At 41.1% G+C, this 19,229-nt stretch overlaps 1 protein-coding gene across 12 annotated transcripts in view; it reads right to left on the reverse strand.

Moving 5' to 3' along the window:
- Positions 1-203: 203 nt before the first annotated feature.
- Positions 204-19,229, reverse strand: part of kcnt1b (potassium sodium-activated channel subfamily T member 1b) — a 64,719-nt gene continuing 45,693 nt past the window's right edge. For 2 of the 12 annotated variants that reach the window (XM_047341222.1, XM_047341226.1), the window contains 18 exons: positions 19,029-19,178; positions 18,706-18,941; positions 18,334-18,354; positions 17,204-17,417; positions 15,880-15,985; positions 14,954-15,126; positions 14,414-14,485; positions 13,864-13,998; positions 13,454-13,565; positions 12,782-12,883; positions 12,160-12,243; positions 11,940-12,068; positions 11,249-11,269; positions 10,716-11,013; positions 9,085-9,147; positions 8,792-8,842; positions 4,457-4,541; positions 204-3,500 (listed from right to left, as the gene is read on the reverse strand). In XM_047341222.1, the coding sequence (XP_047197178.1) occupies positions 3,380-3,500; positions 4,457-4,541; positions 8,792-8,842; positions 9,085-9,147; positions 10,716-11,013; positions 11,249-11,269; positions 11,940-12,068; positions 12,160-12,243; positions 12,782-12,883; positions 13,454-13,565; positions 13,864-13,998; positions 14,414-14,485; positions 14,954-15,126; positions 15,880-15,985; positions 17,204-17,417; positions 18,334-18,354; positions 18,706-18,941; positions 19,029-19,178 (2,173 nt within the window). In that variant the 3' untranslated portion in view covers positions 204-3,379. The remainder of the gene's footprint in view (positions 3,501-4,456; positions 4,542-8,791; positions 8,843-9,084; positions 9,148-10,715; positions 11,014-11,248; positions 11,270-11,939; positions 12,069-12,159; positions 12,244-12,781; positions 12,884-13,453; positions 13,566-13,863; positions 13,999-14,413; positions 14,486-14,953; positions 15,127-15,879; positions 15,986-17,203; positions 17,418-18,333; positions 18,355-18,705; positions 18,942-19,028; positions 19,179-19,229) is intronic. The other 10 variants (XM_047341228.1, XM_047341232.1, XM_047341224.1 and 7 more) reach the window with 9 other exon arrangements.

Consider the following 19,229-nt stretch of genomic DNA (forward strand, 5'->3'; position numbering starts at 1 on the left):
AAGTGAAGAAGACTGGAAACAAATTGGAGCATCCCTCTAATTCTGACAAGAAGGAAGAGGAAATGGAGTAAAATCAAATGGAAGATTCGGAAGAACCCCAAATCAAGACCCTGAATCTTCCTCCAGCGAATCAGAGCAGAGGAATGAATCCAAACAAGCAGAAAACAGAATTATGAGACTCAATAAAAACACGCTCTCATCGGTTGGATCTGGCTGCATGCAGCATTTATTTGTTCATGTTTTATACGTGGAGAAGTGAACTCGCTTCTCATAAGAAATCGTACAAAATGGATCAAACTCCTCTTTTGACAATGACTCAAAATCATAAACTGGAGGTAACACCGAGACGACATGCATGTTCCATTCATATAAATACACAGTATCAAATAATGGCTGCAACTTGCAAGCAGTTGACTCGATTATGGGTTTCTCTAGCGACGGGACATCACGTGAAATCTCCGGCTAAATGTACAAAATGTTTCATTCTTGGCAAGCTCGTATATCAAAACATGCTTTTTAGTGTTTACATGCCCCTTGTGGTTGTTAGCGAGTATGACAGCAGGAGGTCCGAAGTGATTTCTTTGTGGAGTGAGGACCCGGGAAGACGCTAAATGACGGGATTCGCACGCCGGTCGTATCCAACGCTGGTCGCTCACGCTTCCACTCCTCGGCTCTCCTGCCCTGTAAACTGACTCTCCTGTAGGGGGGGCTACCGAGCAAAGAGTTCACTTTAACTGGAACCTTCGCAAAATACATCGTAAAACATTAAGTAAGCTTTTGCCGATCCCAGATTACTTCACCGTGACCATCACTCGATATTTCTTAGACATACAAAAAATAAAAATGTCACATAGCAGAGTAAGTTTGCAAAGAATTGCAAGATAATTCAAATCGACAGAAGTCGCAACGTCTTAGCTTCACTGGAATTGTTGAATACTGTCTGCGGTGTTGTACAGATTCAGATTAAAGGGTCATGCTCTTTTGCTCTCGACTTCCCCGCAGAGCTTAGTGCAAAAATACTTCAAGTCCTCCTTCACTTGTTATCACACGGAATCACAGACGGAAACAGAACAACAAACGATGAACAAGCGATGAATATATAAAGTTACTATTTACAGTGATCAAACTAAACCTGCAGCTGATACGTGATCAAGAGGAAAATAAATACTGCACATGGAGTGTGACCTGTACAATCTGGAAAAGGAGAGCACTTCATTTTCAGCTCAAGCACGTTCCAAATACATTTTTGGAAATAGAGTGGGTCAAGTGGTGTCAGACTTTTGGACCTGACAGTCGATTACAAGATAAAAATAGACGTAACTGTGCCGGTGTCAGTATTTGTGCAAAACTGTTCTGCTACCGCTCCTGCTGCAACATGATGAGAGTTATGAAACTGAAAGATCTAATTAATATGTACCATCGACTTCAGATAAATAAATAAACAAAACACTAGAACCTGACCGATACTGGATTTTCTTCAGGCCGATACTGATGTTGATATTAGCTAAAACTAATCGATGACATATTCCCTGACTGATGAAAATGTCACATTGCAGTTGACGTATTTCGTAACTCCTCTCACGGCTGCCAGATGTACGATAGTGATCGTATTTCTACGATCATTTTGCCGACAGTACGATCAATAATACAAGATGTACGATAATTTGATAATTTCATGACAGTATTATCAGTTGTAATCTGGATAATAAATTAGTGATCACGTGTGTATTTACGCATCTCTTCTCACGTGACGTCTTTCCAGGCATCATGCTTGTGATGATGAACGTGACGATTTAACAAGATTCCTTCCTGTCTCACGTTTCAAAATAAGAGCCTTAAGCCTTATATATATATATTGTATATATCCTATGTATTTATCTCTTATTACCTGGTATATATCTTGTGATTTCTCTCCTGCAGACGCATGTATCATGTATCGGTCAGGCTCCAAAATAAACTCTGACATCACATAGATGCAGAGTGGCACATACTGGCAATGTGCAATTTCTTTTAAATACATAATGTAAAAATGTAAGAAATCAAGTGAACGGAAATGGCACAAACAGTACAGCAGATATGATTAAAATAATCGTAAATAGTGGAATAAATTAACAATAATCACTTTTCAACAACAACAACAACAACGAGAAAAAGTTCAGTTTCCAAAGACACAACAGAGAAAAGGATGATGTAATATGGTTGATATAAGTGTAAATATTCATAGATGATTATGTGTCGTAAAAAAATTTGTGCTCAGAACGACAATGAAAGTCCCGTCAGATAAAGAGAATCAAAACCAAACGAAAGTTCATATGTGCTCTGATTTCATGGTGAATGGATGAATGGATGTTTCTCTTTATAAAACCTGACTGAAGCTGTGCAGGAGGGTGGACAGGGATTAAAGCCCCCCCCCAAAAAAGGGAATAAAAAGAAATGAAACAGCAGATTTACTGTCACGTTTCCTTTTGACGACATTTAGCCGAAAAAAACATTTTATAGTTGTGCGTTTCTTTTGTAAATTTGTTTTGTTAAGATTTTACTTGATCACTAACCTGCAAGTCGTGGGTCATTTCTTTCTCACCAGTAATTAGCTTTACGAGAATGGTACCCGCTAACCCCAGTCGCAAACAAATTCACAGCTGATTAGCGCCACCTACTGACATAACAAGGGTATAGCACAACGTAAGACAACTTGAGCGACAAACCTGTATTTCGCCCGAACGACTAATCACAGGGTTTTGTCGTTTAGAGTTAAAATCCTATATTTATCTTCAATGCTCAGGAAACTAATTGACAGAAGTCTGTTGTAGCACAAACACCTTTAATCCCTGGGTGTGAATCCCCCGAGATTTGGTTCTTTTGCGAGTTTAGGTAGCAACAGGCGTAGAGGATGTGCACACGAGGGAAACTCCCCCACTTGAGAAAAGCATGAGTGAAGTGATGATTTTAAATGATGGTGTGTGCATGAGGGAGAAAACCCCCCCCCCAAAACACCTTGACACCTTTCACAACATCGATCGCATCCCTCAGAGTTCTGGTTGGGGAGTCGTTAGCAGCGCCTGCTTCTCAGATTGTTTGGCGAGGGCGACGTGTGCTCGTTCCGTGGGCGTGCGAGGGGAGTCGGGGGCGATGACGAGGCACTCTTCATGCATCCTCCTGTAGCAGCTCAGTGGGGAAACAGCAGGTCTCTCAGCACAGTCTCTTCAAATATTCATTGCTTCCAGGTCCGAGGCTGAGAGAGACACCTAATGCACATTCGCTGTGGACGCTTGTTCTTGGCCCGAGACAAGCCTTCATCTTTGTGAGACAAACGAGCTCCGTCCGGCCCGGGTGGAGCTGAGAGGGTTAAGGGTCAGAGTGTGGAGCGCTGGGTGGGGTTTCAGAGGTGAGTCTCATCTCTCGTCTCGGTGCCAAACTCCTGTTGATTCCTGGAGCCTCGAGCCTGCCCCACCTGCGAGTCCTCCGGCATGTGAGCCAGCGGGTCGGACCGGATAATGTACCTGAAGACAGAAAAAACAACATTATCCGGCAGCACGGAGCAGGAGCCGTGCACCAGGGTGAAGACTTACTCCACAGTAGGATGAAACTTGAGCTGTAAAGTAAACCAAAAAAGTTAGAGATCACAGCGGCAGCAGGAAAGTCCGACCGAGGGCGAAGTGAGAAGCCGTCTGCGATAGAGACGAGACAATTAACGTGACCACATTTACAGTTTTAATGGATGTGGTTTGTTTTTGCCTCAGGTTTCTACGTTTTGTTTTGTGTTGTTTTATTCCCACATGTATTTTAAAGCACTTTGTTACCTTGTTCAGATCAGTGCTATAGGAATTAGGTTTCATTAGTATTTATTGTCCCCTGTGGACTCGTTGCTGCGATTCAAACTCCAAGTTATGTTGGTCCTGAGAGTTGAAAACCACTCAAATAGGCAAAAACTAAAGCAAACAATAAAAAGACTTGGTGATGGTATGAACACACAAAACACAACCGTGCTGCAAATACTAGAAACACAATTAAATACTAAAACGCAACCAAATGCTTAAAGTCGCAAGAAGCACAATAACTTTTTGTATTAAACACCTGAACATCACACCAGACATGTGCAAACTATGCATTTGAATGATATTTAAGATATATATAGATATATATGAGAGATATGAATACTCACCAAATTGTGGTTTACACCCAAACTTTAAACATTAGACTTAATCTTGTTTGCTCATTCACATAATAAACTTTTGTCTAATTTAATCTTAAACTATTAAAAAGTTGCATGTTTTTCCTGGCAACATCAATCATTGATTAATTATTGATTTTCTCTGTTGTAGTTTCCTCTGATGTTGGTCTCTCTTCAGGTTCAAACCTTGAATCTCAAAGTTCATCTTCATCTTCCAAAAGTGGAGTCCACTGGATGAATGAAGGCGAACAGAGAGAGCGGTGAAACACGAGCTGTGAGTCTTACACGATGTCGTTGAGCTCCAGCATGGTGTCGGGAGGAGGATTGATGAGGACGTACGACAGCGTGTTCTGGTGGTCGTTCATCTCGTCTGTAAAAGAGACACAAAAGATCCTTCAGAGCCGCTCCCCCGCCCTCCTCATGATACACTACATCAGCCAGGAAATGAGCCCTCCAGCCCTCCTTCAACCTTCCACTGAGGACAGAGGCCAAGAAGCCCACCGACAGTTTGAGACGGAGTGGGAGCAAATTTAGAGACAAAGAGTTTGGAGGATGTTCTTTTCCTCGACTCACTGTAAATTAGAAAAGATGCGTTTGTTACAACTATTTCAGAGCTTTAAAAAGCAGTAAACTGTTAATTCAAATTGACAATACAGTTTCTAGAGGGAAAATAAGCAGCTAAATTCACGACTAACATTTTGCATTTTTATACTTTGACTGATGTTGATATTTGAGAGTTTAAACATCCGAGAAAGACAAATGGAGATAAGTAGCCGAGTGAAAAATGATCTGTCAAACTACAGGCGCTGACAGATGATATCTATCATCGTATCTACAGCCAAGCAGCGTGAACTGAGATTCATTGTCTCAGAAAACAAAAGCAAACTATATTTAAAGTTTGACGGAAGTAGCTTCAAATGAATATTAACTTTTTTTTAAAGACCCTGTTGTACAAACAGCGCCCTCTGTTGGTACCTGTATATTTTCCACACCACAGATTTGTGTGTGTAGCTTTAATTTAGATGTACAAATGGTTTGTTCTTTACTTATGTTCAGTATGTGGCAGGTTGTAGTTTATAAGAATAACTGTCACTGATAAACTGAATATGCAGAAAACCTATAACCTTAAAACTACAAATCCACAGAGCTGAAAAACCAACAGGACACAATAAACAAGCTATTTGAACGGATGTTTATTTAGATTTAAGGAGTTTTTTATTTGTAAAATGTAATGAAATAATCTCTCATTTTTAAGTAGACTGATAAATTGATTTCCCTATTCACAAAACATAATATACAGATTAATGTAAAGTGTTTTTGTGTTAAAAACGTATTAAACCTTAAATATTAAAAGTTGTAACTTTCTTTTATTTAACTTTTATGTAACTAAACCAACCATGGAAACGATGTTGCACTATTTTTATAGTTTATACAATAAGAGGAAACCTTTATCATCGATTCTTCAGATGAGTCATATTACTGTGTGTGTGTGTGTGTGTGTGTGTGTGTGTGTGTGTGTGTGTGTGTGTGTGTGTGTGTGTGTGTGTGTGTGTGTGTGTGTGTGTGTGTGTGTGTGTGTGTGTTATTTGTGTCTGTAGATATGAATGATTGCTCTCTGGCAGCGGCTCCTACTTGTGTTGCGTGATGGACAGAGGAAGGGAGAGGAGGGCACGTGTGTCTCCATGACAACCCACCTGCGTGTGGCCCTTTATAAAGCCAGGCGGGGTGGAGGAGAGAGAAGGGCTAACCGTTACTGACAGGGCACTCTGTGGAGGAAGGGGAGGCCCATGCTGCCTGCTGACTCAAACAGGAGCCCATGCGCAGCTTCGGGACGGAGCCAGCATGCAGACAGCGTCCGCGGCTACGCAACATATCGACGTCCATCGCATTCCACCAACAGGCGGCAGGCTGCCATGCCAACGGACGACACTCGGCCCACCCCACACAACCCCCGGGTGACACACCCACAGACACAGAGGACATGCTCCAGCATCCGTCAGACTGGACCAAAGGCAGCGCGACTCAAACCAGACGCAGAGTGAAGCGGAACACATTGGGAGTGTGAGAGTGGAAGAGGTCAACCTGCTGGTGGGACTTCACCTGGAACTTTCTTTGCTAATCCACACTTGACTACTCTGCATTAAATATTGATTATACCATGGCCACAGGAAATACTCTGAATTAGTGGCTAGAAGTTTAGTGCAGTTAGAGGAAGAAAAGAAACCTCACAAAACCTACATCAGTCAATGCTCTGATAGCCAGGACATTAGATAAACACAATCAAACGATGGTCGTGAATTTATTAGTGATTTCTTTGCACAGCGACTGCAGCAGACTCCTGATCTTAAACATACAGAGAAGGTAGATTCATGACATGTTTTTTACCTCCATGCAAAAACTAAATAAGAGATAAGATGGCTGCAGTTCAGGCCTGTGTCTGGTTCTTTACTGCGAAATAATTACAGCCAAATATAAAGTATATTTGATTAATCAAATTACTTCCATCATCTAATATTTAAAGATTAGATATAAAAGAGTAACAACATCTAAAGTGACTAATGTGGATGAAAACACTCTTGTGAGAGAACATGGATCAGTTTAATTCCTTGTTCTCATCTGTGCCTGTCAGGTTCATTTAAATATTATATTAAACTTGATGGTATTAAACACCACAGCAGGATTGTTACAATGCTTTTTTCTTTGTCTTTTCTTATGTTTCTTAAGTTTGGGCAGGTTTTCTTTAACAGCTACTTTTTGCGATTAAATTTACTGTTGATTTCTGAGTGTGTTGCATGTGACTCATGTGGATGGGGTATTTGTACTTTAGTTTTTGCAATGTGCTGGAGGACAAAGCCACAACACGTTTTCCTGTCCTATTACTTACTGACAAGATAAACATCATCCTTCAGTGTATTGGCTTAAAGTAAGTGAACACCTTGGAATTATCTGCTTTGATTTACAACTTTACCTAAAATATATTAAGATCTTCATCTAAGTTATAACTGAGAAGAATCACAATCTATTTTTACACTTTTTATCAGTGTAGACAGGAAAAATCTACAAAAGCCAATTCCAGTCCGGAGCCATGAGTCCGATCAATGAAAGGAGATTAGAGGCTTTGTGCCTCTGGGCCCGTCAGCTCGCTTTCATCAAGGTTAAACGAATTCTTAGGTTTATCAAGGTGCCTAACACCATGATGTCAGCAGGACTGCCCACCAGAGGTTGGATGAAGCAATGAGCCGAATTATCAAAGTAAATCTAAGACGGCTTGATTTCAAACGAAAAAGAAATTCCACCAGAGCCCAGACGTTGAAGCAGACTCCTTATTTTCTGTTATCTATGTAGAAAACCATAAAGTAAACATACTGGTGGTTTTGACACAGCTCCACTCCGAGCAAAGCTTATTCTCCCAAAACAGTCTACTTATACAACACTACAGGTATTGAATGTACTCCACCATTCTCAATGAACTGTGCGGTTGTTTGGCGACAGCAGAACAACCGGAGGCTTCTGGACGTCCGGCCAATCAAAAGACAGTTTTGAAGGAGGCCTGAGCTAATATTGGCTGTTTCAGTCAGAGGCTCAACTGAACGACAGGCATTCTGAGATAAAGAAGGACTTTTTGAACTGTGAATCATGCAAAGAGACTCGAGTGGAGTCCGAGAATAAAAATAAAGAGCTGGAAATGAGCACCGCAGGTCCCCTAGCAGAGATACTCATCTCAGACATCCTAAAAATATGTCTGAGCTGAAGCAGTTGTGTGGGAGGAACAGTCCGAATTTTTCATCCTGAACATTGTGGAGGTCTGATCTGCAGCCGCCGGAAGAGGCTTTACTTTTTAAATCCAGACCAAAGACTGAATATGAAGATGGACGAGAAATCAAGGTTCCGTCGATACATGCACTGTGTTTTTTATAGCATCAAATAACTACTTAAAAACAAACTTTGAACATGAATCAGTTTGACAGGAACTACTGCTCATGTTGTCCATTTCTATACAGCCTATGATCGTGTTATCATCGTTAATTCCAAAGGGTTCATATACTTTATCTTTTACTGCACACTATGTTAAACTGCCATCCAGCATATTAACATTTATCTTTTAGCGTAACGAGCAAAACAAACCAAACTTTAAGAAATAAACCTGACAACTGAAACCCTGCTTTTATTATTGATGTGTCTAAGTGGCCATCGTATAAAATGATAAAACGTTGTGATATAACAAACTAACGAAGGGGAAGAACACTCCTCTCCTCCTCCTCAGTTCTTTATCTTCTACCTGATTCACATAATTCTATATATTTACACATGTCGCCTTCCATCCACAGACATAATGTGTTCCGCTCCACTCTGTAAGCCATACTCTTTGCCCTGCCGTTCTCTTTTTGCCATTTGGGACGTCACCTCACAGGAACACAATGCAGAGAGAAGACCAGATAGAGAGACAGATAGTAGAGCGAGATAGATTGGCTGCTGAGCTACCGCTAACTCTGGCAGGACACACACACACACACACAAACGCACACACACGCAGACACACACGCAGACACACACTCATACCGCGCACACACACACACACTCATGCAGTAAAAGTTGCAGAACTGTGATCAACGAGCTAACCTGGCGGCCTGGTCCCCTCTGTATACGGGTGCTCTGAAATGTCCTGCAACTCTAAGCAACGGCATTCACTGTTAATGTCCCGATTGGTTCATTTATAATTAAATGTTTAGTATCTATAACAAGACAAGGAAAAGTGAGAAGAAGACAAACATCTTCAGCATTTTCTAATTCTGTGGATAAATTCCGTGCACTAGTCTTTAATGGATGCTGGTGAAAGAAAGAACTTCTTTCTCCACAGGACGGGAACCACCACACATGTTGTAGATAAGAGTTATAAACAGCACAGAAATTACCTTGCAAATATCCTAGATTTACTCGATTCATGACATCGCTCGCAGTGAGATTAGAAACATCCTCTACAAGCCGAAAGGAGGGAAGAGAGAAGAGTCAGAGAGAGAAAGAGAGAGAGAGGAGGGAGAGGAACAGAGGAAGGGGAGGGACAACAAGAAAAAGAACAAAATAAAAGATCAGGCAGGCAGCGAATGCATTTTGCAGTTTCACAACTAAAAGAACTCGTGGAGGGGGTGATAGCGATGCAAAGAAGCCATGCGTTAGAGTGTGTGTGCACAGAATCACTTCCAAATTATTCATCTAGCACACGTTGCAATAATCCTCACTGACATTCATGGTCGTTAAGAAGATCTTGATCTTTTGAGGTTCTTCCTGAAACGTATTTAATTGACACGTTACATAATGTTTGGCAAGTGCAACACATCTGGAGCATGATTCTGCCTTTTCTTTTTTTGAAAGCATGAAGCTGGGAGGAGAGAAAAATGAAGAAGAAGAAGAACCAAAAGGTGGAGAAGTGGGCAGCTGAGAATGCAGGCAATTGCAGTCTGTGATAAAAATGCAATTGAGAAAAGGTTTAGTGCTCCTGCATCTTCATGCATGTCGTGTTCACGTGTTGTTGGTGTGATCGTGACCATGTGGTGGTGTTTAGGGCGTATGGAACATGGAGGAGGAGTTAGATGTGTTTTCTGATGGTTCACGATAATGAAGTGAGATGTTCATGATCAGTTAAGACCCGCAGCACCGAATCCTTATACTGCAGATGAGATGAGATAAAATGACTGGAACACAGATTGGAGTTTTTAAGTACGTTTCTCGAACACAGCGCTGATCTTGTGGCAGAAATAATCTAATTGGCTGAGAGAAGACTCAGTGGGTGGAGCCAAAGAATCAGCTAAACTCTGAAGTTTGTTTATATCACATTTAAAGAAGACAGAGTTCAGTTATTTTATAAATATGAGTAGTTTCGTGCTGTTTTGTGTTAATTATTTCAACCTAGTTAACGCTAATGTAGAATATACAAATTGTCTATTCTGCTAAATCCTAAGAGATCTTTTGTTTTCTTGCCTTTTAAAATATCCTTCTTTGTGAAGCACATTGAAATGGATATTATATAATGTATAAATATGTTATTATTAAAAGTGTATTTATACAACACTTAACAAACCCGGAGATGTTGCTATCTTGCTGCTAAATGACAAAACAACCGAGTCACAGTAAGTTATAAAGTAAAGTTAAATGTATAAAGTTCAATCTCACCATTGGTAACTAGTCTGCTGACTTTCCTCATCTATGATCATGAGTATGAATATATTTATCTATATTCTTTGTCATCAACCACTGACGTTTAACTCAAACAATCATATTATTTCTTCCACCAGAGCTGATGTGACCTTAATGAAATGTTCACACTCCAATCTGCAACACACATTTTAATTTACATTATTATTCATTTGCAGGCATATTATGATTAATTATGAATCAAATTAAAATAGAGGAATATACAAAATTACATTATTATTGTTAATTATTACCCAACTAGGTATTTAATCTTGTTATTTGTTCGTAAAATATTTTAAATACTACAATTTAGCTTTAATTCATCAGTTTATCGCTTCTCCAAACATGCACTGACCGTATCCGACGGTGGGCAGGCCCAGGTGCTTCATGCGATTCTTGACCAGCTCGGACAGCTCCTGCCGCTCAGAGCGTCGGTACAGGTTGAGTCTCTGCTGCGAGATGCGCTCGGTTCGACTGGGCGGCTTGGCGCTCTTCCTGCTCAGACGCCGCGCCCACTGCATGCTCTTCTTCCTCAGCAGCGGGTGCTCCGATTGGTCGCTGGCAGTGGAGTTTCTGTGGGCCACCTTCTCCTTCCAGGCATCTCTGCGCTCTCGTTGCTCCTCGCCATGCTCCACGTTGATGGACACCTGAGACTGAGAGAGCACGGTGTTCATGCTGAATACGACTTCTCTGTATGACATTAAAAACAAACTTCCTTCTTTATGGACTTTACAAGTGCCATTTTCAGACACTTCAAATAAATCACGGTTACGAACTTTTGATATTAATAATTGCCAGAAAAATGCCATTAAGGTATTTTCCATCTTTGCGTACTTTAAGCAGAGGAGGTTCAAACTGAAATCATAAAGAAGCGTGTTTGTCCCTTACCTGTGCATAACTGTCCTTGGACTGAAACAAGAGAAGGACAAACAGACATCCAAACAAAAAGAGATGCAATGAAAGATGGGGGCATCCAAAGCAAACAGGATAATTAAAGGCCTCAAAATTCAGCACATGAAATAGTTAATATGGTGGATTAACTATGTTATCACCAGTTAACAGTGGGAAATTAACACCAGCCAGTAGGTTTATTTCTCTTTCTCTATAAATCTCATATACAAGCTATTTACCTGACCTGCCAAATTATTTGATCATTAAGGGGCTGGTTTCTATTTCAATAATCACACTGGCTAGTAAGCACCAAACCTGTGATGTCCAAACATGTTAATTTCCTTCCCTGTTGTCATGATAAACCTTAAAATAAACCAGATTATTAATAAAGGCAAAATGGAAAAACAATTTAAGGAAAATAGAAAGTAAGAGAACAAAAGAAAGAGGAGAGAATAAAAGAAATAAAGAAAGGAAATGACATGACAGTAAAAATGGAGGTTAAAGGCTTTAGGTGAGAATAAAATAAAAGAGAAGATACAAAGCGAGGAAATAACAAAAATAGAAAAGCGGAGGTAAAAGGCTTTAGGTGAGAATAAGTCAAAGATGCAGCAGGGACAAGGCCAAACCAGAAGCCACAGCCGAGGCCAAAGAGAGCTATCTGAAATGAAGCATCTGAAAGTGATCTTACCTCTGAGGTTGAGAACATGTGCGACTCGGTGCGGTAAATCCCGATGGGGATCTCAGCGCTGGAGGAGCACAGTTTCTGGAAGAGTCTTCCGTAAGTCCTGATCCACAGATCCTCCTCCGTGATCTTCATCTGAGGAGAGAGAGAAACGATCCAGTCTATTCAGAAATCCCACTTTCATCTGTAGGAATCAAACGATTAGACATGTGACTTCTATACTTACAACACACAGGTACCCAGAGCCAGGCGTCGTGTCCAGACCAAGCAGGAGCCTCGCGATGGCGATCATGTAGTCCTTAACAAATGACTGTCAGAACACAGAGAAGGACGGTGATGAACAAGTAAGAGGAGCCCAGCTGCAAACAACCTGTACAGACAACTGCATTTAGACATTTAATTAACTTCTATTTTCATAAAATAATATCTAATAATATCTTTATAGCACTTTTCTAAGCAAACAAAATGCAGCAGAAGTTGTTTTATAGGAAAAAAGTAGTTCATAGAGTAACAGAAGCTTAAGAACTGAACATATTAGGACAAAAGGTGATGTCAATACAATACAACTTTGAAAGGGTTCAAGCATTTCAACAGATATATGCTTTAGCAAATCAGGTCTATTCAATTATTTAAAAATTATCCCAAATTGTCATTGTAATTGAATATCTGGAATCAGTGACAATACTTTTTATTGTATTTGTAAAAAAAATGTCCAGCTTTCAGCCCTTCACTTGCTTTGTGATACTTTAATGCAGCTGCACAACCTTTTAAGACTTGACTGATGTTTGCCTTGAATCTATTCATCCATAAAAAAACCTAAGTACAGCCTCAGTAGTCTGCCGTCCTACCTGGTAAAGCAGCGTATCCAACATGCTGATACTGAAAACCCTGCCTGCAGCAAACGGCAGCCGGAACATGAAGGCCAGGTTGGAGCCCTTATCTCGCTCTATCTGGAAATAAAGTAGATAAAAACATTTGAGAAACAGAGCGACAACAAGATGTTAAAATCTCACTTTATCATTTATGCAATGCTGAACTATTGCTCTTGTGCTACATCGTCAAAGAGTCTGATGTGGCCTGTTGGTTTCCATCAGTTAAAACTTACAAGTTGGTTCCAGCAATACATCTTTTAAGGATTGTGAAAGTTGAAGCTACGACTAAGTTTGGTTTATATACTGTCACTTCTTGGACTTCTTCCTTAAGTCCACATACAACTGATCATCTTCATCAGTTCATGGTGTCGTGTTTTATTCTCTTCATTTACAGAACTGAAAATCACACACAGACACTGAAAAGCACAGAAGTATAATATAACCTATAAATAAGAATATTTGGAGTTGACTGTACAACACGAGGTTCTTAAACCATTACAGCGATACAACCTATCTTCTATCATACAGCTATGATTTGTCTTTTTCGACACACGGATGAAACATGGAAGTGATCGTGGAGTTTCATCCAGGAGAGTGAGTCAAAGCCTGGGCGTCTCAACACGAGTCCTCCCTCCTAGAAGCACCTACCTTCTCCAGCTTGGAGAGAGCGAGAGAGTAGCAGTCCTTGGCTCTGAACTGCATGAACCTCATGTTGGACGGGTGTGTGAGCTCGGTGATGATGCTGAGGCTGGGGAACAACCTGAGGGTGGTGGAGACAAAGAGAGAGGGATGTCACTGGAGAGATGAGATGTGCTTCGGGGGGGGGGGGGTTCATGATTCATGATTTTAATTCTCAGCTGTTGAATTATAGAGCAGCTTCAGAACTTTGGAAAAGAGACAAATTCCTTCTCCGTTTTGGCAAAGTCCAGAAAAACAAACATTTACTCTGAGAAAAAAATGAAGCAGAATCCAGCAAATTCCAGCTCGTGCACAAACATCCACTGACAGGATCAAGTGTTTATTGTGCGTTTCTACCCTGCACATCTGTGTCTCTGTACCTGAACATAGTCTGGACGTTGACGATGGTCTTGGCGTCGGCCATGTAGTCCTCCTCAGCGCACATGGTGCTCTCTTTGTCCACAACCACCAAGTTGTCGGCGTAGATGATCCCACACTGCAGCAGGTTGTCCAGGCTAAATACAGTGTGTGATAATTCAAGACATGTCACGAAACACAGCGTCTCCTCTTGATAGCAACAGTACAACATCAATATGTTGCGTTTCTACTGCAGGAACTTTTATGGGAACTTAGCAAGAAATCTCCTCTGGTCTTCCATATTTGAGATAAATTCTTATTATTCTTACTGGCAGGTTTAACAAAAAACATTGGGAAAATACTGAACGATTAATTCACCAAACAACATCAGAAACTTTAGCATAATCTGGATAGTTGTGAATACATTTATTGTTGAAGAGAAATCAACAATGTTCTGCAGCTGCAGACAATCTGTTTCGCCGGTAGCTGTATTAAAAATGAAAAAAACTACTGAGATTAACATCATTTAATTATTTAATTGATTGAGCAGGTTTTTATAGTCCAAACACATACTTATCGATGGTGCCAGCCATGAAGTAAACCATTGGAAAGCAGCAAATGGCCTCTAAGAAGTGGTTGTCTGGCCTGCGGGCAAAACAGGAAACATCATGAAGGAGCAGCACAGACTAATTTTCTTTGTGAGACACCCAGTAAAAGATGACGACGTTGTTTTTGTAATTTCCAAAAAGCTTCCCTGGCTCTCTGCAGAGCTCTGAAGTTAATGAAACCCATCGTGATTAAGAACAAAAAGGTGCGGACACATGCGTATACTTTCTCATGCACAGAGAACTTCTGTTTATGAATAATGCAAAATGTTTTTTTGAACATCTTAAAAGCAAAAGCTGAGCTATAGTTCCAATTTTCTACTGAAAGCAATTTGGTTGTTTTACCACTGGAGCTTTAAAAAAAAAAAATCAATTTCAAAACCACAAGCAACCAATAAAAAATGCAAATACGCTCTTACACACAATCAGGCAAACATAGATTCCAATTTTCCACTGCTACTAATAATAATAATGGTAATGGGAAATCAGTGAGGTTCAATAGTCTTACGCGTTATCCAGCAGCAGCACTATGGGGTTGAGCTCCTTCCTGGGCCGATAGTACGCACGCAGGGGGACAATGAAGTTGTAGAGGCCGTTTCCCGCCATCTCAGCGGACACTATGATCAGCTTGTTCTTGAAGCCGTACGCTTTAGCATCCACGAAGCTGCTATGTGTGCAGCCCTGGACGGAGAGAGACAAGTCACCCAGAGGTCAGTCAGTTTACATCTGTACAAAGATCTGAGCAGACACATCCAATTCTGACAGTTTTACTAAAAACTACAATCCTCCGCCAACTCATATAAGATAAGGCATGTTGTGAAGTCTTACAAGGAATTTTAATAAAAGGTATTAAGTGTATGTTGTCATTGTTACGGTTTGAATTCTTGTGTTAAAGTCAAAAATAGCCACCTGAAAGTTTTCAGCCGCATTGGAAATGACTACGTTTCAGGTTTCACCACACAAAACAGACTGTGTAATGCTATAAAAGATCTCCTACTCAGCAGTTTATGCTTTAATAAACACGAGATGTGTCTGCCTCATTTTCACAGATGAGAAAATAATGGAATAATAATGATGATTAAAAAACTCCAGGTGGCACAATTTCAATCTAATCATGAAATGAGAAACTCAGTTGGATCCTGACATCTGTTGATGATATGAAGCATCTTTCACCTCCTGAATATAAATGCATCTTGTTCAAAACTCAGCTATAAATCAGTTAGTACTTATATTTGCAGCTTTTTTATATTATTTGTAACAACATACATCAGTGTTTCTTATAACTTAGAGATAAATACCAGCTAATGTTCAGGGAATTATGAGAAACTTTAAATATGGGACTCATAAATCGAACCCATACCCATATTTTTGACTGTGTGTTTTGAAGTGATGTGGGTTTGTGCTGTTAACGTGTTTTCCTGCAGGTGAATTCACCTTGTCGAGGCGCAGGCAGCAGAACGGAGCCTTCTGAGGCAGGAGGTGGCACAGAGTGGGAGAGCTGCCGATGTAGGGCGAGTTAGGAGGGTAGCCCTTCACAAAACTGATGGAAGAGAAACAAATACTCCAATCAAACTTTTACAGCCTTGTCAGTGAGAAGTGTGAAGAACTAGAGCAAAAACTGGCGGATATATCGTGATTTTACTAGTTGTTATCCAACAATAACACCGTCTACCTTCGAAATGAGTTCAAGAAAAAGCACTGATACATAGGGAGAGAAGTGTTTTCACATCACAAGAAAACCCTGAATTCCCATATTTTATTAAACCATTTAACACCACGAACTGCCGCCATCACACTGTTTCTACTTCTCAGTTCATAATTAGCTTCTGCAGCTGTTGTGTTCAAATTGCTCGTGTTTATAATTCTGAAGGACTCCTTTCCCCGTTCAATACCGACCACACCGACAATTACAATGTTTTCTGCTTTTTTAATCGTGACTTATTTTGAGTGTCAATTGGGTTGTGTGTCCCCTGATTTGTAATATGTCAGCTGTAATTACCCTCATCGTTCTCACGCGGCCCTCTATAGTTTGCCAATAAGAGGGACTGTGAGTTTGTTTAGAGAAAAGTCATCCCCATCACCACATGGTGGCGCTGTGGGACCTTGAGTTTTATTTTGCTTTCTGGCAACAGCTTCTGAAAACTCCTTAAAACTACTCAAGCGCAATGGATTGCAGTAATAAGAGGCTGAGAGGTGGGGAGGGGCAGGTTTCTGTCTTTTAGTTTATGAGACCCAGAGATGTCTGGGTCCAACAAATGCTGCCCAGAACCAGTCCTGAACTTATATCATCCGATGAAACCACATAAAGCGACAGAAGACGGGAACAATCTGCTGAGATAAAGTGATTCCTTGGACTCGCTGGACTATCGTGGCGACAATAAGTCTGGCAGGTTGACAGCCGAGAGTGGAAGGATCGGGATTTATGCAAGGACACAGCTAAAGCCTCACTGAGGAGGAAATTGAGGACAACCCAGTCATGACTTGCACATTCATCACTGACACCTCTGCACCTCACAGCATCATGACACATAGATTACACTCTTATTCTCAAACACATCCATCTCTCCTCTTGCACCCAACGAAAGGGCGAGTGGGTGTGTGAGATCAATCAAACGCAGAGTACAGTACACTTGCCCTTTGAGGACATTTCACTTTTCTACTGCTGCACGACAAGATCTACTGTTCACGACAAAGCCACCGAATCTTTTCTGCTCGGAGCCACTTTGTGTGACACTTTCACCAAATCCACATCACTTACTCTGACCCTACAGAGCCCTCCTCGTCTGACTGGTTGGTCTCATCCTCCGATTGGTCGCTGAGGAGGTCGCAGGGCAGAATGGCGGAGGAGTCGGCGATCTCGAGGACCGGTGCGATGCTCGGCCTGCGGCTTCCGTCTCCGTTCTCCGTCGGCAAGGTCAGCTTACCGCTTTCCTCGGGCGGATCGGGGTTCTGGAGGTCTATGGCTACGGTTCCTGAAAGTCACACAACACGTTATTACGCTGTTTACCACTGAGCACGAAACGAGAAGGCTATTAAGAAACAGCAGGTGCAGCACTTTCACTGCCATGTGCGGTAAAGTCAACGGTGAATGTTTGCACATGATGAGACCAAGACCACTTTATCTCAGTCAACATTCCCCTGCTGGAAAAAGCCCTTTTCATATTGGATATAATATATTCCATATACATGCTGCTTCAGCATCTCATCCACCCACATCCATATCACCTCCCTGAGCTCAGCTGCTTGACCTTGAGGAGAGAATGTATTGCTTTCTGAATCACGTCCTTGTACTTTACGAATGGCATGCAAGCAGCGCTGACACTTTGTTTTTCACAGACTATGCCACTAGCCTACATCATATCAGTGGAATAGAGCCCGAACAATATGGATTTTTGGGGGTAGACGCTGATATTAGGGGGTTAAAATATATATATATATATATATATAATTCCTTAGATGTCGTCATCAATTTGTCCAGAACATAAATTACAAATAAAACACAACTTGGAATTTGAATTTAGGAATGAAAAATATTTTTGCATGTAAAATATAAACAGACATATTTTCTGCAATGTTTATTCTTTAAATAAAGATTTTCAGCACATATCGGCAAACACTGATACTGATACGTCTGTGAAAGGCTAATATCAGCTGATTGATAGATAATCAATTGGGCTCTAGTTTGTAATATGATGTTTCTGTACCATACATATATCATGTATATCAGATAAAAGATAAATACTGAAAACAAATATCACAAAAGATCTAAGTGTTAGTTGAACAGAGATGAAAACATCAATGGCCCCGTGCCACAACAATAAACTATAAATGTTCATTTTAAAAGTAGTCAATAAGATAGAGAAAGTGATGCACCATGCACAAACTTACCATATGAAGTGGCCTGATCAACTTTCACAGGTCAAAGAAAAAGCACAACACAATATTTTCAGCCGTCAAAGTAAAAAAGCATGTAAGAAAAAGGTTCATGCATAACAGTCAGTGAGAGCATCACACCCAGGAAGCCCCCCCCGCTCAGAAGCGTTCGCTGTGAGTGCAGCTCGGAGTAAATAAACAACAAAGCATCCATTTTCTCTTCTTACACGAAAACCCTCTCAGCCAATCAAACACAAGCATCTGCCACCTGACTCGTTACTTGTGCAAACTGCAAACATGATCTTCCATCTTCCAGTCTGCTTTCATCATCACTAGCTTATCTACTGATATCATTTATTTGTTCTGCGTCCGGGTTTTCACTCTCACCCATGCTGGCGATGATGCTGTGCACGGGCAGCCTGGAGGGGGCGTCGTAGAGGCCGGAGACGGACAGACCTTTGCTGTGCTTCTCCTCCTGTTTGAAGATGAAGGCCGAGTTCTCCTCCTTGGTGATGTTGATGTAGTAGCATGTGTCCGCGGCAGCCATGATGTGGCGGGGGCCGGGGTTGAGGAGGATGCTCTTGTTGTCCTCCCTCTTCACTCCGATCAAACACACACCATACCTGGGAGGTAAAGACACATGGGTTTTACTTTGAAAGAAAGCAACCACTGGAATGAGATGAATCATGGAGTGTGAAAGTTCCACTAACTTCTTATGTGCATGGAAGGAGGCGTAGGTGAAGCTTTTTCCATCATACTCCCCAAAAAACTTGCTGTCACACAAACGGATGTGGTAGACCTCGTTTCCCGAGCAGCGCCCGTACATCTTCTGCCAGTTCTCAGGTGACAGCTGCCCCTCCCTGGAAAAAAAAGCATTATCAGAATATTTATGACTTGAATTAAAAAAGAAC

The sequence above is a fragment of the Hippoglossus stenolepis genome, chromosome 9, assembly GCF_022539355.2.
Source record: "Hippoglossus stenolepis isolate QCI-W04-F060 chromosome 9, HSTE1.2, whole genome shotgun sequence".
NCBI lineage: Eukaryota > Metazoa > Chordata > Actinopteri > Pleuronectiformes > Pleuronectidae > Hippoglossus > Hippoglossus stenolepis.